Source organism: Sesamum indicum, linkage group LG13 (assembly GCF_026168435.1).
Source record: "Sesamum indicum cultivar Baizhima isolate 11 linkage group LG13, ASM2616843v1, whole genome shotgun sequence".
Classification (NCBI taxonomy): domain Eukaryota; kingdom Viridiplantae; phylum Streptophyta; class Magnoliopsida; order Lamiales; family Pedaliaceae; genus Sesamum; species Sesamum indicum.
The window spans coordinates 8,658,835-8,681,735 of record NC_142669.1 but is presented as its reverse complement, the minus strand read 5'-3'; the positions used below and the strand labels follow the sequence as shown (position 1 = coordinate 8,681,735).

The following is a 22,901-nucleotide window of genomic DNA, read 5'->3' as shown; positions in this document are numbered from 1 at the left end:
CAGCAGCCCCATGGGCCTGATATTAGGTTGGGCCTATGACTGTTCACTGTTATAGCCCCGCCCATAAAGTACATTTTGTCATGTTATGCTTTTCTTTCAGGTCAGGCCCATCAAGCTAGATTTATTGGGACCAAGCCCGTTTATTTTTCAGCCCAAGATGATCCAGGCCCAATACTTCTCCAACGGTCAAACAAGAAACTTAACAGAGACAGAGTCCAAAGCGCGTGAAAATGCCCGAAAATTCGATGAGAGCGAAACGAGTGGTCAGCGCGTGTGGGCTTAGCACCGCCTTTGCTGGCATTTAACAATCATCTCCAACCAACGGAAGCGAATAAAGTAAACAAGTGCTGTAAACCGACTTAGATAAGGATTACCTATAGCCCTACGATCAAATTAATCTCATCCGTCAAATCCTTGACCGACCTCCTATATATACCCTCACCTCCCACGCCATTCTTCGAGTCTTTCAATTCTTCGCTGGCTATCTCTTTGGTTGCTTGTTCCTTTCTTTAATTGGTTCTTTCTTTTTCCACTTCTTTTCGTTAATTAAGTGCTTCTACTTGTTGATTTATAGATGTGCGATCTACGTCGGGGAGTCTGGCGATCGTTTTCTGATGTAGTCCGTTCAGATCGGGGTTGTTTGGGTGCATTTGGTTCCAATTCGGCGATGTTTGGTGTTGGATTGAAATTCATTTTATTGTTTTGTGGTTTTGTTTGGGATCATGTCTAGGCGTTTGGTTCTCGGTTGATTTGGTTTTCTTTATCTGCAGCGGGAGATTTTGCGAACGATGGTTAATACATGACCTGTGGTAGAAGAAAGGGGTTAACTAACTAAGTCTGATTTTGTGTTTTGCTAGTTTTTGTCTTGGCCTTTATGTGGTTTTCTTACACGAAAATTTTGATATTATGCTCTCAGACTTTTGGTTAATTGGGATCTTGCGATATTTCGAGACAATGCCCGTTTTTATCGATTTGCCATCTTCTTTCTATATGAGGATGTTGTGGCTGGGAAGATATGAAGAATCCCAAAGATTTTGTTGATGTGAAGAGATTCTTCAGTGAATTGTAAGGTTTTACTTCGAGGATGGTATGGTTTGGCACCGTTTGCAAGTGTTTTTTTAAATAAATTTGATTTGAAGTTCTTGAACATCTTGGAATGACTTGGAGGATTTTGAGTAGGTGCTGTCTGATTTAAGTCCCGGTGTAGTTCTTGGTGATTGGTATGATCATTATCGTAATGTGCTCCTTGCCTGTTGATATAAGAGCGTTTATGATTAACAGAATACCATTTGTATTGTACTTTTGGTCGTATTCTGCTGTTGTTGCCCTTGGTCTCATGCTGCAGAATGTCCTGGGCAGGTTAATCGATCTTGTCTGCCTTAAGATACGCCTGCAGTAATGTGATTAATTGCAACCAGTGATGATGATGCGTGCCAGGCTGTTTGGTAATGTTTCTTGTTAGGTTTCGGGAGTCGTGATTATTCTATTATTTTTGGAGACTTGGGCTTTTTGATCGCAGAATGTATTAATCAAGACCAACTAGTGTTGCCCGGCTTGAGAGATGCACACTGTGAGGCGATTGGATAATCATTCATCTGTCCCGAGTCTGCCTTTGGGTTTTTCCTTTTCAACATCTTTCCTCAAGCATTTAGAATTTTATTCTGCACTGCTATCATGCTTATGTGCCTTGGATAGCTGCTGTGCGCATCACTTTCCTATTTGCAGAAGGCTTGGCAAGATCAAGGAGTGTTGTTTTGTTCAAGAGATGCACTCTGTAAGGCTATTTGGTTAGACCATCAGATTTTGATACACCCGATGCTGAGTCTGCCTTTGTTGTTTCATTTGAGAATATCTTAATTCAAGAATCTTTGCTGTGATTGTTTTTATGTGCCCTTGAATCCTTGCTGTGCACTTCGTTTTCCTATTTGCAGAAACTGTGGCAACAACAATCCTGGATGATGTATTATTTGGTACCTTTTATTTTCTTATCCAACAGTGTATCATGCTTTCATAGTATGCTTTTCTGGATTTTGGCTTTGGGATTGCAAGGCATTGATTACAGGCACCTTATGATGCGGCTCCACTAGTTCCAGATATGGATATACCTGATGAGTAGGTTTGTCTTGTAATTGGACCTTAGTTGTTGTGTTCGACTCCTGTGTCTTGGCTCTTGGTTGCAGAATGTTTTAGGGGAGAGGCGGAGGATTGCCTCAACACACAAAAAAAGGCACGCAATGATCTGCTGAGTTTGTGTCACTCCCCTCTCTACTTACACTTTTGCCAACAGAACTTTGCAAAGAAAGGAATTGATGCCAAACCACCATTTTGTGGTACCTTATGCTTTTATAGTTTTGGAGAAGTTGCATTTATGGAGTAATGCTCTTCTGAGTTTGGCTTTTGATTGCAGAGTTGTTGAGCTTAAGGAATATTGGCTGCTTCAGGATAGGCACTGTAGAGGCCCCATTAGTCCCACACATGGATACATCTCATCCTAAGTTTGCCTCATCTGGCTTTCCTTTTGTCCTCTTCTCTCATGAATAGGCTTTAGTGTTTGCTGCCATGATTTTATCTATCATTGAATCCTATTTCTATTGCAGATAACTGCAACGATAATGATGATGGCCTGCCAATCATTTGGTACCCTATTATTCTCTAGTTTTTAGGAAGTCACGTTATTCTGTTATGCTGTTCTCAATCTTAAGTTGCAGAAGTGTTAGTGAAAGAGGTGATGTTGCTGCAGTGTTTTCGGTTCCAGGATAGGCCATTAGCTCCTGATGTGAATGTACTTGATACTACGTATTTCTCTGTCTTGTGCTCTTTTCTTGTCTTGTCATGTGTTCTCCAAGTTGCAGTGTGAATCATGTGTTACTGTCATGGGTTCTAGTTTTGTCTGCAGAACATAACAGGCTACTAGAGTAATGATGGCCGAACAAGCAAGCATTTTCTACCTTTTCTTGTTTTCTCGTTTGGGGAGATATGGTGACTTTATTTTCTTTTCCTGCCTCTTCCTTTCTCTGGCATGAGAGTTAGTGCTGTTTGCTTCATTCCTTAGACCTTGATACATCCAGAGATAGCCTTGCCTGAAGCCAAGTTTGCATTATTCTGCTCCCTGACATCAATTTTTCTTTGGTGCCGCCACTAAGTTCCTAGTGTGCACTTCTATAATTCTTATCTTTCCTCACATTCTAGTATGTGCGCCCTTTCTGTTTGCAGGAAACTGTGTGTGGCGAGCATCTGGTTGTGTTTCCATTTTGGAGTTTGTGTTTTCTTCACCCCGAACTTGCATTATGCTTCAAGAATGGTTTTTGGTTTACGAGTACTTGTATGTTATTTTGTGATTTTAACTTGGTTTCAGGTTTTGCTGAGGCAAGAGCTGCCTGGTCTTAAAATTCTGGACTTGTTCTAAAGTGTGGGATGAGTATGGCATATGACTAATAGTATATCTTTAATTCATGAACCTTCTAATCTTTTTTGTGATTCTCACGGAAGTTCGTTTTTTTAGGCTATGGAGTATAAAGTCACTGGTGTTTTGGGGCGTCATTTAGTGTTTTGTAACGTTTCTCTTATTTTCTATTTATCTAACTGTATGTGTTCTCCATTGGTTTTTATTTGCTAAATCTTGTTGTTAGCTTTTAATCTGTTTATCCAGGCGATTTGAGTTGAAACAATGTTTTGAAGTCATCAATTTGCTGGAATGTTGGGAAGTCAATTGTTACATTTATATATGGTTTGAGTTGACCTTGGGGTATGATCTTGTCTTCCTCCCGTGCCTCCCTGCCTAGTTGGACAGGTGTTGCGTTTGGCCAAGAGTAATGTACAAGCCATTTCCTTCTTACCTTTGTCTTCTTTAATGAGGTTTTGGTTTTGTTGACCTTGTGTATCATTTGCCTTTTGGCTTTGGGATGCTTTGCCTTTTGGTTTGCAGATTTTGAAGAGTCCAAATATGGTTTTGTCCTGTTGCTTCCTCATTTGATCATCATCTCCTGCATATTGACACCGGTTTCCTTGGGTTGGCTCTTGGTGGTGGGGATCTTTGGTGTGCACTGTTGATTTCAAATTTTTAAATTTTGTGGGCTTTTTCTCGGATGGTCCTTTCTTTTTTGTGTTCAATAAACCTCTGTAGGGACTTGGTTTTCTTCGCGTATTATTTGAAATTTCATGTCATTGAGTATGTTCCCAGCTTGGATGCTCATGCTTATTGTGCTGTCGCGGTTTTGGTTTTAGCACTAGCAGGCTTTGGGAAGTGTTCCAGATTTGTGTTGTTAACGTTTGGTGTCTTTATATGTACAAACTAACAATTTTGGAGTCTGATTGGAACCATTGAATTACTCAAGGAAGGCCGACATGGAGAGTGGACCATAAATTTTTGTGATCTTTGTTATGGTTTGCTGTTAACGTTTTGTTGCGCGCTTAATCTGCAAGCAATAGGTTGTATGAGGGTTTGCAGTATGCTGAGTCTAATGTCTTGGCAATTTCTGTAGGAAACCGCAGTTTGAATAGGTCGTCAGTGGTCTCATTCGGTGAGTTGTATTGATTCTTTTAGAAATATAGTATTGTGGTACTGCTCTTGGGATCTCTAGTTTGTATCATTCTTCTGCTCCCTTCTGTTTAACAGTGGCACATGCTATTTCTCCATTTTTTAGCGGCATTGAGTATCGGGCGTTAAATTGGCAATGAAGTTTATGATTTTGGCTCTACTGCTGATGGATGTTATGAGTCATCAATGGGGTGCTGTCCTCCCCGTTGTATTTATTCTGTTCTCCACTGGAGCTTGATTACTCTGTTTCGGTCATTTCTTTCTTTAATCCTGCTGCGAATGGATGTTACGAGCTGTCAATCCGGTGCTATACTTTTCTGTGTTCCATTTTTGCAAATGATAAATACACATCATTTTGATCATGTCAACGGAAAGGTTTGGGCTGTTGCTGACTGCTTTAAGGGTGTCGTTTATTGTGGTTTAAGTTCGTTGTGGAATGTATAGGCTCTTCTTGTCCTGACTTTTAAAGGCTTGACTACCAGCCAAATGGAGACCCATATAAGATGTGATTGTCTGTTGCTTTTGTTGTGTGTAGGGTCTAATATCATGAATTTTTGAGCTGCTTCATATTCAACCTATCGCTTTCCGTGTTACAAATGATGGAGGATAGGCTTTTGTTATTGAGAAAGCTGGTTGGGTTTCTTTGTTTTGAGCCATGTCGATTGGGGTCATAACCGTGAACTTTGTCCCTGAAATTTCTCTTCTGTGTTCAATGAATACTCATGCTCCCTTTTCACCTTTTAACTATGGAAAAATTTTGGCTTTGTCTGGAGGAAGTGTGGGGTTCGCTGATCTTAATGGTTTCTACTCTTACCTTCAATTCACCTGATATTTGTGGAGAAAGAGCCCGGTCATTGATGAGGACACTGATATGCTTCTGCAAGGTAGCCCAGCATTATAGACATTTTGAGAGTGTGTGCTTTTCATGGCTTTCTTGGAACTTCATGGTCATAATTCGTTGCAACTAGCTGGCGAGAATGTGAAGGTCATAAACTAGTAGCCGTGCCTTTAGATTATCAAGACTTATCAACTTATTCATGGCTTTCTTTGCACTTCATGGTCGTAATTCGTTGCAACTAGCTGGAGAGAATGTGAAGGTCATAAACTGGTAGCAGTGCCTTTAGATTATCAAGTCTTATCAGCTCAACATCACCTTCCTTTTGGTATGTCTCTAATGTCTATGCTGAGTTTTGGGGCTGCTACTGCTTTCTTGCTCTCTCCTGACTGGAGAATTCTTTCAATTTTGTATAATGCTTTTCGACCATAGGCCAAAGCATGTTTGCTGTTTCAACTGGAGGCATTTTGGGCTTTTGCAAGTGGTGCGTGTCTAGTATCAAATCTCTCTCCTCCTGAAAGATGTTCATGATAGACCTGTCTTGTGCCATCTGTGGGATACGAGTCGATCATTCCTTTTTGTGGCTGTTCCATATTTCCCATTTCTGAGTTCCGCAAAAAAAGTGCAGAGATGTTACTGTTGTGAACAGGTCCTCCCTTGTTTGTAAGATGCTTCTAGTTGATATTCATGATAGGTGGCTGTCATCTGGTTTTTCGTTGTTGCATAATGGTTTGTAGTTGGCATTCTTCTTGACATGTGTAGTTGTCCTTGGTTGGTAAGGAGGAGGAAATTGAAGTGAAGAACTCAGGTACGTGAACCTGGGACAGAGATAGTTGTGTTCTGTTATGCTGATTTTGTAGGTTTCTTACGGCGTTTAAGAACCTTCAGACTGTAAAAACTATTTCATCTATGGGTGTGTTAGGTTGGTTAGTACGACATACCTTGAATCATGTCAAAATTGGGAGTTGTATTGAATGGCTAAAGTGGACGCTGGGAATGGGCTTGAAGGCACTAGAATTGTTATTAGGAGGAATCCTATGATTGGTGTTGTGCCCTGAAATTGTGCATGCCTTTTGTTGTGTGCAATGCCTGCAGTGTTAAGTCCCTTGTGCTCTTCTGCTTTGAACATTTTTTCATGACTCTGTGGCTTTTGCTTTGCATCTGTTGTTGCATCTGTTCTTTGTTTTCAAGTGTAGTTAATAGGTAACTTGTGTAACTCCGCCTGCGCCAAGTGCAGCCGGTTCCAAGCCCGGATAAAGGAGGAGGGTCAAGTGATCATATATTTTTTTTGTGTGTACTAAGGGTTGTAGGGTTGGAGAAATGGAAGTGGAAAATCAAAGGTAGGTTGCAGGTGAAATGCTGCTGTTGAAGTTTTTAGAAATTGCATCTAATAAAAATTGTATTCTTTATTAAATCTACATTTATTCTGAAAATTTCAAGTTTCTGGCTGATAAAAATTTTAGGATCATATCTATACATTCTTACTCTTTTGTCGCCATTATTGTTGAATTCCAAAATGCAACTGAATATACGTTTTATATGTTAATTTGGTGTTCGATTTATCTTATCTTAAATTAAGTTAATTATTTGTTTTGTGGAGGGAACTGAAAAAAATTGAACTCCTAACATTTTGAAATGCCAATTCGGTCTTGGGAATAAATAAGAGAATTCGGCACATGTTAGTGGGGATTGTTTGAAAATCTCTGCGAACGAGCAACTTCGGGTCTAGCTTTCGTCGCTAGAGAAAAGTCATGGAGGTTGGCAGATTAGGTCATTACTTTCTGCAGGTTTTCTTTTGTGGGCTATAGCTGTAGGTTGTGCAGTTTTGTTGATACCCCTCTACTGTGGGAGTCTCATTGTAGCGATAGTATCTACGTTTAGCGTCTTCACACTGTTCTCCTGAATTTTTGAAAAATATGATGAAAAAGCCTGAAAGTCGCCGTTTTCCCTCACATCTGCCCTGGCGTTCGCTATGTGGTGAAAAAGAATGGTGGTGTCTCAGCAATCCAGTGAAGCAGCCTCATTGTACTAACAGAAAAAAAAAAGGACGCGATAGAAAGCTTTGCGCCTCCAGAACCAGATGATTGGAGAGGGTGAAATCCAACTCTGGCGAAAATATGTTGTCTTAATAATTTTGGGAACAAAATAAGTTAGATGATGTTCTTTTGGATTTGTATGGTTTTAGCACATCTCAGATTTTTATTTACAGGACAGAACTATGTAATTCAATATATCGTCATTTTCATGTACGTATGATACTGATATATAATTAATTACAAGAAGATTGTTGATTCGTCTGTTATACTCTAGACACGTCTATGAACTTATTGTTTACTAAAATTTTAGTGTATAATTGAACTTTCAATTTAACCACTTTAACTATTACAAAAAAGAATAATAACAATGTTAGTAACAAGATATATATCAAATAACAATTTTAGAGATTGTCACAAAAATTTTGAGTGACGATAATTTTGATCCTGTCAGTATATGTAATGTCAGTATATGTAATTATTTAGTGATAAGAATTATATACAAAATTATCACTATAAATGACTAGCGACATGATTATTATTACAATTCAAGGCAACACAAATATAGTAATAATAAGTGACTTACTTTCATTAGTTGTCACTTTGTCTGTAGTGATGATTGAATGCAAAATATTTTATCACTAGATTTTTTTAATTTCGATCTTTACAGAATGAGTATCACTATTAAAATTTAAAATTTATTACTGTGATAGAATAAAAGGTATTGTCACTAAATATATAATTGGCGATAATATTAATATTGTCTTTACCTTTTTCTTCTTTTGTCATTAATCTCTTTTCCTAAGTGATATTAAACATTGGATGAAAAATATGTGCAAAAATTAGTAGGGGTTGATCGATTAGATTATAATGAATGATATAATAAATATAATATACTTATTATGTGATTAATATATAGTTTAAGAAAATGACTAATCACATATGAAATATATGTTACATGTCATCTGATTAGTTCAATCCAGTTTAATTTAGATAAAAATTTGGGCTTATATAGTGAAGAGCTTGCCTTTTTCTCCACGGTATCTCAAACCACCAAAAGCACAACAAAGTAACAGAACATATTCATAACTTGTACTTAACTCCGAAACCCACTGCTTAGACTGCAAAAACTGCTTCACGTTTCAATAAACTACACATATCCCACATACTAAATCATCAAACATGCACATCTAAAATTACACACACAACACCAACTGATGGAAAACATGTCTTCCTCTCCTCTCACACTTATACTCTCTCTACTCCTCACATTCCTCTCACCTCTGCTCACAAATGCACACAAATGCAGCCAGGGGTTCATCACAGAGATGAACAAGATCAATGTCACCCAGAATTGCCGCCGGAAAGCCTTAACCTTAGGCGTCCAGTTCGGGTGGAACTTCAACCAGAAGTCCCGTCGGCTGGACATAGCGTTCGGGTCGAGGCTAGACACGGAGACAGGCTGGCTGGCCTGGGGGGTGAACCCTCAGGGCCTGCGCATGGTCGGCACCAGGGCCCTCATCGGCATCAAGCAGCACAATGGCTCGCTGGAGTGGTACAAGTATAACATCACCGACGACACCAAGCGCGGCTGCCGGCTCCTTCCGTCTGACGATATTGGATTAAATATGCGCAACTTCAGCTTTGTTTATTGGGAAGGGATCGAGTACTATGTCATACACGCTACTATTTTCCTGCCTCACGAGTACAACAGTTCAAGAACAAACGTGGTGTGGCAGATTGGGGAGGCAGTGGCTGGGAGAACGCCTCTAATGCACCCGAGATCTCTAAACCACTTCGATGCTGCTGACACCATAGACTTAGTCTCCGAGAAGGTGATAAGTTACTCGGCTCACCGTCAACGCCGTTTGAGAACGGTAAGTTTGTGTATTTCATGTTAAGCTTAAATGCATTTTTAGTGTAGTAATTATATTTTTTTAGTGTTTTAGTTTTTTTATGTTGTTAGGTTGATTTAAGGATAGATTTGATTGAAAAACAAAAAATTCGTTCGAACGTGGCACGTACATTACATGTGCTCGTTAAAAATTGAAATTTTGCATTCTATTAACAGTTTTTTTTAGCCAAATCTATCTTTAAAATGAGACGTTTAAAAGTACAGAACTATTTTGCAATAATAACAAAATGAAGCACTAGAATCCCAAAAGAGTATAATTACAAAACTAAAAATCCTATTTCATTTCATACAGGTGGAAAGTTTTATTGCAAACTAGGTCTAATTAATTGGATCGAACCAATCATACAACCTATGCAATTATATGTGATTAGTTACTCTTACTGAGCTGCTCAAATCCAACTCAGACCAGAGTTTTCCTTTTGTATATATGCTCAATGCTTATAAATTTTATGTAACTGATCAACCGTACATATAGATCACAGATCACAAATCACAATTTGAATGAGCCCCGGTATTCCATTTCACATACACACGTTTTGTGTATAAAATTACTTTACATATGCATTCAAGGGAATCCTTTTATAAAGATGAATGTCAATCTATTTTTGCTTTGTGTAGACTCATGGAATCTTGAACATTGTTGGATGGGGAATACTTCTGCCGGTTGGGGTGATTGTTGCAAGGTACTTCAAGAGATTTCCGGAGCGATGGGTGTGGTGGTTTGGTTTTCATGTGACCTGCCAGAGTGCTGGATATATTCTCGGTACAATCGGCTGGATCATCGGAATCTGGCTGGGGAACGCCTCCAAATACTATTGCTTCCGCACCCATCAAATTCTTGGCATACTCATCTTCACTTTCACGACCGTACAGGTAAATTATAAATTATTTGACTGAGTTTATAAACTTCTCAAAACATTTCATAACACTGCTAGCACCACATCACGTGCAGATGTTTGCATTGAGATTGAAGCCGAGGCCGAACGACGAGTATCGGGCTTATTGGAACATGTACCATCATTCTCTGGGGTACGCGATGTTGACACTGATGTCAGTTAACATATTTGTAGGGATCAAGATCATGGAGCCGAATCATGCTTGGAAATGGGCTTATATTGGAGTTCTCGGAGTGTTGGGTGTCGTGGTTATTTGTTTTGAAATTTATACTTGGATTAAGTTTATTTTTGTAAGAAAATCCCTCGCGTAAATGATGAGGTGTCTGGTTCAATCAATAAGAACGGCCTTGATTTGATGTTTTGACTTAGGTTGGATTGTATTTAACGTTAATTACATTTAGACTCATTTCAAAATGTAAAATTATATTAATTATAATATTTTTTTAAAAACACACGTTTTGATATACCAATTTCTAAAAGATAAGTGATCTTTCATAAGGTTTGACATAATTACGAATACGTCTTTTTATTTGACAAATTATCAATATCTTTTAATTCTAACGATCGTATAACAATTAGATTTTCATATATTTTTTTATGGTGAATCGATCAAAATAACCATTTATTAGTGAAAAGTCCTATGTTTTTATTAGTATAGAGTATAGATAATCTAATTAAGGGTGTAATTATTGTATTTAAAAAATAATGTGACGGTGTCACCAAACATAAGTGAGTGTAGGGAGTTTTTCCTTTTTAAATATTAGTATAGATTAAAAAAAAAAGTATTTATTTAATTTGACAAAATTTTGTGAGGGTGTGAATGTAAATAAATTATGGGAAGAGGTTTTGTTAAACCCCAGCAGTGCAGGTTGGTGGTTTTCTGATTCCCGCCTCTTATCTCCAGCAAACCCACATTGCAGCTCAAAACAACCATCTCCGGAGCATGATTTCTCTCTCACACCCACCTCAACTTTCCACTCTCCCCATAAATTCTCCTCTTCCAAAGAGGAATTTGACTGGTTCTCGAGTTTTCCTCCCACCCAACAGTGAAAAGAGTAGCTATATATGCAATTGCTCTGCCGCCGACCACCCGCAATCGCAACCGAGGCGCTCGCAGAGGCCGCGAAAGAAAAACCAGCAGCTTGATGCTGATAAAAAGGATGGCATTGATCCCGTCGGATTCCTCGCCAGACACGGTATTACGAATAAAGCCTTCGCGCAGTTCCTTCGCGAGAGGTAATTCAATTGCAATTCAGTAATTAAATATTTGTATATATGCATGATTGTATGGTTTGGTTATATGTACGTTTGGTTTAGTCGAGTACTGACTGATGAAGTATGGCAATATACTGAATATTACGCAAAATGGAGGGAAATGCCTTTTTTATGGATTTTGGTGTCGAGTGGAATTTTTACAGGTATAAAGCATTGAAGGACTTGAAGGATGAACTTTTCAAACGCCACTTCAATCTCCAGGAGCTGGCTTCTGGGTTAGTTTACTTGTGTTTCATCGTATCTTTTTATCAATTTTTTCCAATTATAAAATATTGATTCGCTTTCAGTTATGTGTCAGGAATGTATATGATCTTTTATTGCTGTAATCAAGATCAAAAATCATGTTTGGTTCCGTTTTAATTTCATGTCTGATAAAATTAGCTGTACCCATGGATGCCTGAGAAGGAACTTGCTTACTGATTGGTTATGGAACAGTCTAATGTAGATACGATTCATAATTTCATTTGGTTTGCATTCCTTCTGAAACTTGTGTTGTTTTTCTAGGTTTGAGATATTGGGCATGCATCGGAACGTGCAACATCGTGTGGATTACATGGAGTGGGCTCCAGGTTGGCAATTTTTTTGCTTGTAAAACTTATTAGCTAGTACAATTTGATTATCTGAGGTTGTTCATTGCTGTTACAGGCAAAGAAAGCTAAAATAATATCATTGATAATATTGCTTAACTGCTGCCTCGATGCATGCCCGATAAAATGCTATTTGAGAATGAGAAAATTTGTGGGAAGAGTATCTCTAGCAACTGGAATAAGCTCATTTAAGGATTCAGTAGATAGGAAATGATTTAACTGAAGGAATAGTCTTGCTCTGTTCTTTTCATCTTCAAATACGCTGAACTTTCTGGAGCAGGTGCTCGCTATTGTTCCCTGGTGGGGGATTTTAATGGTTGGTCACCAACGGAGAATTCTGCTCGGGAGGGTCATTTTGGTCATGATGATTATGGGTACTGGTTTATAATTCTTGAAGATAAACTGAGGGAAGGAGAAGAACCAGATCAAGTGTATTTTCAACAGTATAATTACGTTGATGAATATGATAAAGGCGACAGTGGTGTTACAATTGAAGAAATTTTTAAGAAAGCAAATGATGAGTACTGGGAACCTGGTGAAGACCGCTTTATAAAATCACGCTATGAGCTTGCAGCTAAGCTTTATGAGCAAATCTTTGGGCCCAATGGGCCACAAACAGAAGAGGAACTGGAAGAAATACTAGATCCAGAGACAAGATACAAGGCCTGGAAGGAGAAGCATAAAGATGATCCACCAAGCAATTTACCTCCTTGTGATGTGATTGATGATGGAAAAGAACATGATGAGTTTGAAGTTGTAACTGATCCTGTTTGGCAAGAGAAATTCAGATCCAAGAAGCCTCCTATCGCTTATTGGTTGGAGACTAGAAAAGGAAGGAAAGCGTGGTTAAAAAAGTATAGACCAGGGATCCCGCATGGAAGCAAATACAGGGTGTACTTCAATACTCCAGCGGGACCTTTGGAGAGAGTTCCTGCTTGGGCTACTTATGTGATTCCAGGTGACCAAGTGATGCCTTGGTACTCCTTCATTGCTCAACTACTTTGTTGCTTCTAGAAAAAATGTTCTTCAATTTACCTAATTTGCTTGGAAACAGTCATACAACCTACTTAAAATAAATGCTCTTTTTGTACACATACAGGTTTGATGCTTCTCATAATGGAAAAGGCTATATGATTGATCAAACTATGTGCAAACCTTAGGATGATAGAGGTTCTAATGTAGTATGCAAGGTCCATTGCTTTTCAGGCCTTTGCTTGTTTCAACTCTTGTTAAGATCCATTGACGTATAATTAAAGATTATTTGGGATCATATGTACATAAATTGATAAAGTTTTCGCCCATCTTCTCAAAAAATAGATTTGACTTGTAAAATGATTGGTTTGCCTTGAGTAATGCTTGATAAAGAATGTAATAACATTCATAGGATGCATAATTTTCAGTAACATATCTTCTTACTGGTCTTTCAGTCAAGATTCAGGTTTATATAAACTCAGCAGTGCCTTCTGCTTATTGCTTCTTCAATCTCATAATACTCCCATTTCTTGACTTTGTTGTGAAAGAATCGTAGTGATTGATTCGGAAATCATATTATCTGGCTGAATGCAATTAAGTTGCCTTTTTCAGACTTTAGCTTTAGCAACAATATCATGAGTTCATGCCATTTGGTTCCCTTAGGTTGTTAGAAGAATAAAGAGTTATTTTGCTCGACAGTTCACTAGTGGTACTCATAAGTGAACTTATGGCTATCTTTTCTTATGTAAAACTAGAACAAATGCATACAACTCAGCCAAACATTCCCAAAAACAGTGGCAGCAATGGTACAAATTGGTCAACATCGATTTCTTACTCTTTTTATGCTGCCTTTCTTCTTCTTGATTTTAGTTTGTGTATTACTTCTTATTTCTGCTATCATTATATACTATTCCCTAACCGAACTTTGGCTCTCAATATGCAGAAGCAGATGGCAACCAATCTTTTGCTGTTCATTGGGAACCACCTCCGGAATGTGCCTACAGATGGAGGCATAAGCATCCACCAAAGCCAAAATCTTTGCGCATATATGAATGTCATGTTGGGATAAGTGGACAGGAGCCTAGAGTTGCCACTTTTAATGAGTTTACTGAGAATGTAACTTTATGTTGCTTAGTATTTACTTTATTCCATTGACAATTTGTGATTGTTCTTTAGCGTGCCCCGATGACTTTGAGTACTAAGTGCTACTGCAATTTGGACATTGTCGATTTAGGTCCTAACTCATGTAAAAGAAGCTGGATACAATGCAATCCAATTGATTGGAGTTCTTGAGCATAAAGATTACTTCACTGTTGGCTACAGAGTAAGTAAAATTTGGAGGCTTTTGCAGCACGCTAATGTCGTCAAATTCAATATGGAATCCAAACTTAGTTAATGGTTGATGTTATTCCTTATTGCAATGTCTCTAATCTGTGAGTTTCTAATGATCTTTCTTTCACCAAATTTTCAACCCCACTTTTATTTACAATCACATGTGCTATGCGTTTGAACGTTGCTACTTGTCCCAGACTCCCAAATAGCAGATCTATCTTGACTAGCATGTCTTACGTTTTGATTAGTCGCGAATGCTTTGATTTTTTATCCTCAAGTAACATCATAAAATTGCATCTTGAAGGCAGAAGCATCTCCAGGAAATTAGTCACCATTTTAGTTACTGGTTTAGGTATCAAAGCATGTTTAATACATGTCTTCTGCATTTTTACCTTATCCTTTTCCATCATTACTTTCTGACAATTATAGGGTTACTCGCTGCTGCAGGTGACGAATTTTTATGCTGTTAGCAGCCGTTATGGTACACCTGAAGACTTCAAGCGCTTGGTGGATGAAGCACATGGTTATTTTGAATTCCCTCAAATTAGTAACAAGTTTTGTTATATGGACTTATTCTATAGCTAATAGAATAACTTGAAATCTGACATCTATGTAAGATAATATGGGCTAATAAGCTTTAACTGGCTTTTTAAAATACTTAAAATTACAACTAGTAAAGGATGTGCGTCCTTGAGTTTTCAAATTCTTCCGAGACATATTGCTTGTGTGGTTGCGACTTTGGTATGGCTCTAGCTGCTTGATTGGATGGAGACGGCTACCTTCAGCAGAAATATACTTATGCAGACTGAGAAGTGATATTAGGATTTATGTGGCATATTACTGAAAACTAGAACTTTTGAAAACTAAATAAACATTTTATGCTCGCATTCATCCAACTTTACATCCTGAGGCGGGAGTTGGTAGTGTGTCAATTGTGTACAGCCCAAATAAGGGTGTAGGGATAATTCCAATTTTTGCAGGAAGTTGAAAACTAGCCAGTTCTTTGCACAGCCCTTGCAATCATGATGAAATTTCACACTGGCAGAATTTTATATTCTTCACGGGTGGAAAGAGAGTAGTAACTTTTTGAAGCGCACAAGAATGTAGATGGAATCTTAGGCCTACCACGGAACGGGGTTTCCTAGGAAAGGTCCTTCCAACCTTTCTAAGTGGAATGACATTTGCCATTCTCATGTTTGGCAATGGTAAAGGATTCAAGCTAGAATTCAATGATTTTTTCCACGTTGGGAGCAATTTCTCGAGATTCATATTTCATTTTTCAGTTTCTTGTAAGGGTACTAGCTAGACCTTTGTGGAAAGCTTGAGTTTTCATCTAATTGTAGTCAATTCTTTATCGTATAAGATATCTCTCACTCTATGCTTGTCGATTAATTGGACCTTTTGGACACCAATTCATATTGCGGTAGCATTTAACATATGTTTAATCTATTTCAGTTTTAATCAGTCTTATGTTTGATAAGATCATTAGGCTTTTATATCTAAATTGCATTTGGTTCTTGTAATTCTTTGACTCTTTGGCTGTATATACATATTTTAGATGTTTCAATGAGGTTTTTCTGAAAGCTATTATAAGAACAGCTTTTTACGCTGTTATTTGATGCAATATGTGAGTTATTAACTGTTAACACAATGTTACTTAACATCTCTGTATCATTTGCAGGACTTGGTTTACTTGTCTTTTTAGATATTGTCCATTCTTATGCTGCAGCTGACGAAATGGTTGGGTTATCATTTTTTGATGGATCAAATGATTGCTACTTCCATTCAGGTAACTATTTTCTGTTGACTTCGTTCAGGGATTAATGTGCTCTAACATGAATTGTTCTAGGCACAGCCAAATAAAAAAAGAAACTGCTAAACCACTGAGAGAAGGGAGAGAATTATGGCACTTTTGTTCTCGGACACTATTTGTCCAGATGAGGTTGGAGCACTTGTTGACTCCAAATGTTCATATAGTGAAATTAATGTTTGCATCGTTGTGCTAATTTGCTTATCACCCTTTTGCACGGATGTTCTGAAACTACTTACCTGGTTTCTGTATTTGGTGCATGTGTCTATGACTGCAGGACAACTAATTTTTAAAAACTCAGTTTTCTTGATTTCTTGTTAGTTTGTTTCTTTATGACAAGAAAAAATATGCAGCTGCTTAATGGTACTTTGGTGTGGAGAAGTTCTTTTCAGTTATAATGATCATAGTTGTTCTTAATACAATTAAAACAGTGATGATTTGCTTCACATCTTAATTGAGGAAACTGTTTCTGCAATGAAGATAGGATTCTGGTCCAGTCCCAAGACATAGAAAGAAAATTTAGAATGGAATGAATTTTTGGAGTTTTCTTGAGGCATCAACCTTAGTTGCATGTAACCAAAACATCACAAAATGATTGAGTAAGCTTTGTGAATTTATGCTGATGCATTCATTCTGACTTGTTTTTTTATCTTTTCCAGGTAAAAGAGGCCATCACAAATTTTGGGGCACAAGAATGTTCAGATATGGGGACCATGATGTGTTGCATTTCCTTCTTTCAAATTTAAATTGGTAAGATCTTTATACTTCATTTATTGTTCTGAAGCTTCTTATGTGGCTTCTTATGTGTTTCATGTTCCCTATCATTCTGATTCTTTACAAGTTAATTTCTATTGCCTTGTATTTGAGACTAACTGTTTAGGATCATTACTTTTTATTTATGTTTTATTTTTATTTACTAAATTGGATTTTGACGGGATCTATCTATTGCCAAATACAATTACATTTTCCAGGTGGATAATGGAGTACCAGATTGACGGATTCAATTTTCATTCTCTTTCATCAATGATGTATACACACAATGGATTTGCTACATTTACTGGTGATATGGAAGAGTGAGGCTTCTCAGTACTTACTAAGTAGCACAAGAATACAAACTGCCTTGGAGTGTACTTGTCATGGCTGATTATGATGTGTTGATTTTATGCTTGTATCTAAGAAATATTCATTTGATTGGGCACATCAAGGATTGCATCATCATTCTTGCCAAAAGTTAATATAATGTTCTATCTTAACCATTATACGACTGATGGGAGTTTATATAAGTATTGGTTATCCTACTGGTCATACTTAGTTAAACCATGCTGAATTACCACATCAGTTGATTTTGAATCATATTTGATTAATGTTGTCCTTATTATCACCTTAGAAAGTTCAGCTTCCTTGCTTGTTAAGATTTTTTTTGTAAACGGGTAACATTTTTCTTTTTCAGGTACTGTAATCAATATGTCGACAAGGATGCTTTTCTGTATCTCATTTTGGCAAATGAGATATTGCATGTTCTTCATCCTAATATAGTGACAATTGCTGAAGATGTAAGGAATCATTTTTACCTCACCTATTTAACTACAGATTATCTTTTCATGTCAATATATATTCTCATTCTTCTATATGCTGCAAGAGTTGCTGGTATTCCAATAATCTCCATTTTGGATAGGATTTATATTATATTACATGTTAAGATGCTTTCTGCACATGTTTTTTCTCATTTAGAATTTAGTTTGTTGTATGACATTGAATCAATTGGTGTACTGGGCTGTCTCAAGTCTTTCTGATTGACTATCTTTGTTTCAAGGGGCGTCTTTACTGAAATTACTTAACATGTAAACCAGCAATCAATGCCACAGTGACATATGCCTGGGATTGATTTTCTCGTGTCTATACTTGATGGAAAACTTGCTGAAATAAGGTTCTGCTTTGCCAAACAGCTCATTGAATACCTTTGACCATTTCCACGAATTTGTCATATTACTATTGAACTAGGGTGTGGCTGAATGTTTCTTGCTTCATTTGTACTTGGGTCAAGAAGAGGCTGATGCTAGTTGTACAGTGGTAAAATAGTAAAGTATGGAGTCTTGATAATCGCATCTGATTATCATCTTTCAGATTTGGTAGAATAACAATTTTATTTGTTAGCTGAAGGTCACTTTCAGTTGATTGTACTGGAATTTAATATCTTTTCCTTTTCTAATATTAAAAGTTTGTAGGAAATTGGCTTGATTCCCATTCAAGATGTTAAAAATCCATGTTTTACCCCTGTTTGGATCTCTATTCCTCTATACAAACACACCTATGTATATCAAAGCTATTTTCTTCTCGTCTGCGCTAAATGCCTTCAAGCACTTCTCTCCTCATCTGTTTTACTGATTCATTGAATTTACCTCTCAGGTTACACTTTATCCTGGACTGTGTGAACCAACTTCTCAAGGTGGATTGGGATTTGATTATTTTGTTAATCTCTCTGCATCAGAGTTGTGGCTATCATTGCTTGAAAATGTTCCTGACCATGAATGGAGCATGAGTAAGGTTGTTTATACAATACAAGTTAAGATTTTTAATTACCTTGTACACAGTTCACAAGATGGTATTTTGTTCACCATAAACGCTTTTCATTCTTGATTGTTTCTAGCTAGTGAGCACATTAACTGGAAACAAGTCCAGTGCTGATAAGATGCTTCTGTACGCAGAAAATCACAACCAGGTGATCTAATATCATATCTTTTTCTGTTTAGATATGACCATCTCTTTCTCTTCTCTACCCAATTGCCCTCGTCATATTCAGAAACATTATATTTTTCATGAACATCAGAGCTATAGGCATCACTTTAATCAGCTAGTCACCGTATGTGTGATGTAAATATTTATGGTGTAATGTATTTTCTTGCTAGCCAGTCCATTTCAGGGGGCCGGTCATTTGCAGATATTCTCTTTGGTTCGGCTACCACGGAAGAGGACTTGCTTAGAGGTTGTTCATTGCATAAGGTAATGATTCAATTTCTACTTTATCATTTAACCTCCACCTTCAAATTTATGGCCTATGTTTTGGCAGTGTTGGACCCCTTGACTACCTCTTTGCCTGTATTTTTACACCATGTCTCATAAATTTTTGAGTTAAAGTGAGTGTAGTGTAAGAAGACAGCTAATATTCCGAGATTCTGACAGTATTAGTTGTGTCTTTTTGAGCGAGTTTTATTGATCTTATGTACAAATAATCACCTAAAAGTAGGATGGTTTATTCTTTTAATGCATAGGCCTCTAGTTCAATTCAGTGAATACTTTCTACATATCTGTTGCATGCCATATGGACAATTTTTCAAGCATGATGTTTCTATTCTACAGATGATCAGATTAATTACATTCACAATTGGTGGTCCAGCATACCTCAACTTCATGGGCAATGAATTTGGGCACCCAAAGGTGAGCACTAATCTGCCACATTAAGTGCTGCGCATTCCAGATATTTAATGGTTTTTCTTGTTCCAGAGGGTTGAGTTCCCAATGTCAAGCAACAATTTTTCCTATTCACTTGCTAAACGCTGCTGGGAACTTTTGGAGGATGGATTTCATAACAAATTGTTTGCTTTTGATAAGGTGAGTTGAAAATCAGTAATTATAATGTTGCTGGATGTTCAACATCATTTTTGTCCTCTCTGGAGCTCTGCGTTACAGCTCATGGTTTTAATTTGACCCCATCAGATTGGTATTTTCTAACATATGAGAACACATCATAGTAGTTTTAGAGTTCACAATGTTCAGAAATATTACTTTCAGGACATGATGAAACTGGATATAGAAGAAAGAATACTTCTAAGAGGTTCAAGAGGCCTTCCCAATATTCACCATGTAAATGATACTACAATGGTAAAGTAACTTCTGTTTGCCATACATATGATAAATTCTTTTGTGAATATGCATACAACTGATGCTCCTCTCTGTGGACCAGGTGATATCTTTTTTACGAGGCCCTTTCCTCTTTGTCTTCAACTTTCATCCCACAAATTCATATGGAAGATATAGTATAGGTGTTGAAGAAGCTGGAGAGTATCAAGTAAGCCATGCTGTGCTATTATGAGATTGTCCCTATCTGAACTCCTGAATTTTAGGTTTTCACCTCTATTTCTGGAAGAATTGTGGTTATCTAGACATAGGGTGTGCAGAACCTGCATCTTTCTTAGGCTCATGTGTGAGTGTGGGCATGCATATTATATCATTCTTGTGCTTATTAATGGCTGCTAATTAGTCCCGAGCCTCTCCTGGAATGCAAATGTCTTTACTGTACGCCTGGCCTTTATAATCAAATCAGTTTACTGTCCCACAGGCAGTCACCTAATATTTCCATAATGTAGCTTACGGTTAGTGCTGAAAAGAGAGGGCATCAACCTATACAAGCTAAGCTTCCCCTCCACTCAAAATTTCAAAAGAAAATAAAAGATTCGCCGAAGATAAGATTCCTCTTTTCCTCGCAAATTATTGACTAGTGCTGATCGGACAAAATGTTGCGAGCTGGGAAATATATCTATATGTATGTCGTTTTCTTAATTCACTAAATCAGATGACCCACATGCAGTATATCATTTGAACTGATGGAGGAGGGTAAATAGGAAAATCCCTGGACCTCCACTATGCCAACAAAATCCATACCCTTGGCTGGAGCTGTGATTACTATCTCCTAAAATTTCTGCCACCACTTAGTGAACATAAAATATAAACATTTAATGAATTTGTTACCTATTCGCCTCCTCAGGAGTCTGTACCTGCCAGTAAGGGACCTGTAAGTGATGGTCCCTCTGTTCTCTATCAGTCTAGCTGAATGCTTGGCTATGTTTTACTCTCATGTTAGATAAGCTTTTGAACTTAGTTTCTGTGTAATAGTTGATTATACTAATTCATAAATTACTGGCTTAGATCGTGTTGAATACTGATGAAGAGATTTATGGCGGTCAAGGACTAATTGGTCGTGACCAATATGCTCAAAGAACCATTAGCAGAAGGTGAGTTATGGTGCCTTCGTTTCTTTTTTTTTTTCCCCTCCTCTTCCCGCCTTTAGGTGTTAACTTTTGCTGCATTTCGCTGTGCTTTCCATCCGTTGTTGGCTATATTGCTTGTGTCTGCAGAACTGATGGTACCAGATTTTGCTTGGAAGTGCCACTCCCAAGTAGAACTGCTCAGGTTAGTCTGTCGTGAAATATTAAGCATTCAAGGGCAAAAGAAATGTAAAAATACGTACTGTTGACTACAATCTCCTTTGAACTCAAAAAATTTGAGCCAGTAGGCGAAATAGTGCAAGATACTGGTGCCAAATAAGACAACTTTCTCTCATGCAGGTCTATAAGTTAACTCGGATTCTCAGAATATGACTCCAGCAGGTAAGATCCAGCAAATTTAGCTTATCAATAGGATGGAAGATTTCGTTCTAGCAATGCTTATGAGTATATTCTCTACAGCTGCTTTCAGGCCTATTTTTCTTCGATAATCAGCATCAATGTGCCAATCCTGCGACTGATACACAGATTTGCCTAGCTATTTTAATCGCCTTTGTTCTCATGCCAAGGAGCTCGTAAGAGGAAATTTATTAAACAAGCTCAGAACAAATGAGATGCTTTTGAAATTGCAGATGTATACTATCTATATGCGAATACCTCACCGTATATATGGATTTTCATGTGCGAGAATTATGTTTAGCATTAAGAAGGCTAAGTACACTTTACTATAGATTGTAGACGACTTTTGATACTTTGTAGTATTTTTAGTTCGACAGGTGGGTAACGTGGGTAGCAGTAGGATTAGTTTGAGATGTACAAGAATCACATCTAACTGATATCAAAATTTTCCTTTTGATGGTTCTGTAACAATATCTTCCTCATTTTGTTATGTAGTTCAGGTGTATGAAACGTATGAGATGATGATTGTGTGCCAGAGCCTTGTGAAAAGGTCCTCCACTTGCTTCAGCTTGCCAAAATATACTGGCAGTCAGAGTGTTCTCAAATACTATATTTGAAGGGTTATTTTCTAATTTTGAGAAGATATTTCGTATATATATGATGATTACTTCTAATAACTTAATATTCGGAGTCTTTTCCATTCAGTATGGTGAGTACGCTATCCTCTATCCTGACCCAATTAATGGGTGTTTTTTTCTTTCCGAAAGTTTTGATTAATAGGAAAGAGAAGTGCTTTATGATACTATATTACATCTAGCATTTGCAGAAAACCACTCTCCTATATCTTACTATTCTACATGTTCCCAATTCATCATCCTTTTTCTTTGTTTAAATTTAATATTTTTTCCTCCAAAGTAATTATATATTAGATTTAATAATAATATAAAGGGTAAATTACAACGGGTCTCTTATTATTTACCATAATTATAAATATCTCTTCATTGGTTTAAAAAAAATAAATATTCTTTTGAAGTTAATGATGGTCTAATAAATACTCCTTACAGTGGGCTGTTATGAGAAAAAAATTTTAGGAGATTTTTTATTTTAAGGGAATATTTGTAATTTTTTAAATAGTGGAAGATATTTGTAGTTTTTGACATACTTTTATGCCTATTGTAATTTATCCTAATATAAATTATACCTATTCCAATCTGATCGGATTCGATTTAAAAGAGTTGGGTTATTTTGCCCGGTCCGAGCATCCCAAAACCGAACCATCCTATATCAGGTTGGGTACGATACGAGTATTA

At 37.3% G+C, this 22,901-nt stretch overlaps 2 protein-coding genes and 1 long non-coding RNA gene across 6 annotated transcripts; all 3 read left to right on the top strand.

The window, feature by feature from the left end:
• Positions 1-357: 357 nt before the first annotated feature.
• Positions 358-7,681, top strand: LOC105176676 (uncharacterized). 4 transcript variants are annotated; one of them, XR_016063547.1, is made up of 3 exons: positions 448-2,330; positions 2,408-5,700; positions 5,805-7,681. It is a non-coding gene; the product is annotated as an uncharacterized LOC105176676 (long non-coding RNA). The 4 variants fall into 4 exon arrangements; XR_016063548.1 differs by having other exon boundaries at positions 448-3,814; positions 3,926-5,700; XR_016063549.1 differs by having other exon boundaries at positions 448-4,520; positions 4,616-5,700.
• Positions 7,682-8,211: 530 nt separating this feature from the next.
• Positions 8,212-10,584, top strand: LOC105176761 (cytochrome b561 and DOMON domain-containing protein At5g47530-like). Its single transcript, XM_020698868.2, has 3 exons — positions 8,212-9,282; positions 9,939-10,193; positions 10,273-10,584. Exons 1-3 carry the CDS (start codon positions 8,623-8,625, stop codon positions 10,525-10,527), a joined length of 1,170 nt encoding a protein of 389 aa, XP_020554527.1. The 5' UTR covers positions 8,212-8,622; the 3' UTR covers positions 10,528-10,584.
• A 470-nt stretch (positions 10,585-11,054) lies between these two features.
• On the top strand, positions 11,055-22,062 carry EMB2729 (Alpha amylase family protein). The gene is made up of 22 exons (XM_011099551.3): positions 11,055-11,452; positions 11,635-11,706; positions 11,996-12,060; positions 12,359-13,036; positions 13,994-14,166; positions 14,285-14,374; positions 14,830-14,905; positions 16,064-16,171; positions 16,852-16,942; positions 17,164-17,265; positions 17,643-17,745; positions 18,599-18,736; positions 18,840-18,911; positions 19,103-19,192; positions 19,550-19,627; positions 19,694-19,801; positions 19,982-20,071; positions 20,154-20,258; positions 21,116-21,201; positions 21,325-21,379; positions 21,535-21,576; positions 21,655-22,062. Exons 1-21 carry the CDS (start codon positions 11,160-11,162, stop codon positions 21,565-21,567), a joined length of 2,706 nt encoding a protein of 901 aa, XP_011097853.1. The 5' UTR covers positions 11,055-11,159; the 3' UTR covers positions 21,568-21,576; positions 21,655-22,062.
• Positions 22,063-22,901: the final 839 nt, after the last annotated feature.

What these genes read in the sequence shown, in the direction of transcription:
- LOC105176761 (XM_020698868.2), top strand. Translation starts at nt 8,623, where the DNA reads ATGGAAAACATGTCTTCCTCTCCTCTCACACTTATACTCTCTCTACTC. An exon ending in GTCAACGCCGTTTGAGAACG is followed by an intron (nt 9,283 to 9,938) that starts GTAAGTTTGTGT and finishes TGCTTTGTGTAG; the next exon opens with ACTCATGGAATCTTGAACAT. An exon ending in TCACTTTCACGACCGTACAG is followed by an intron (nt 10,194 to 10,272) that starts GTAAATTATAAA and finishes CATCACGTGCAG; the next exon opens with ATGTTTGCATTGAGATTGAA.
- EMB2729 (XM_011099551.3), top strand. Translation starts at nt 11,160, where the DNA reads ATGATTTCTCTCTCACACCCACCTCAACTTTCCACTCTCCCCATAAAT. An exon ending in CTTGGTGGATGAAGCACATG is followed by an intron (nt 14,906 to 16,063) that starts GTTATTTTGAAT and finishes TATCATTTGCAG; the next exon opens with GACTTGGTTTACTTGTCTTT. An exon ending in CTTCTTTCAAATTTAAATTG is followed by an intron (nt 16,943 to 17,163) that starts GTAAGATCTTTA and finishes TACATTTTCCAG; the next exon opens with GTGGATAATGGAGTACCAGA.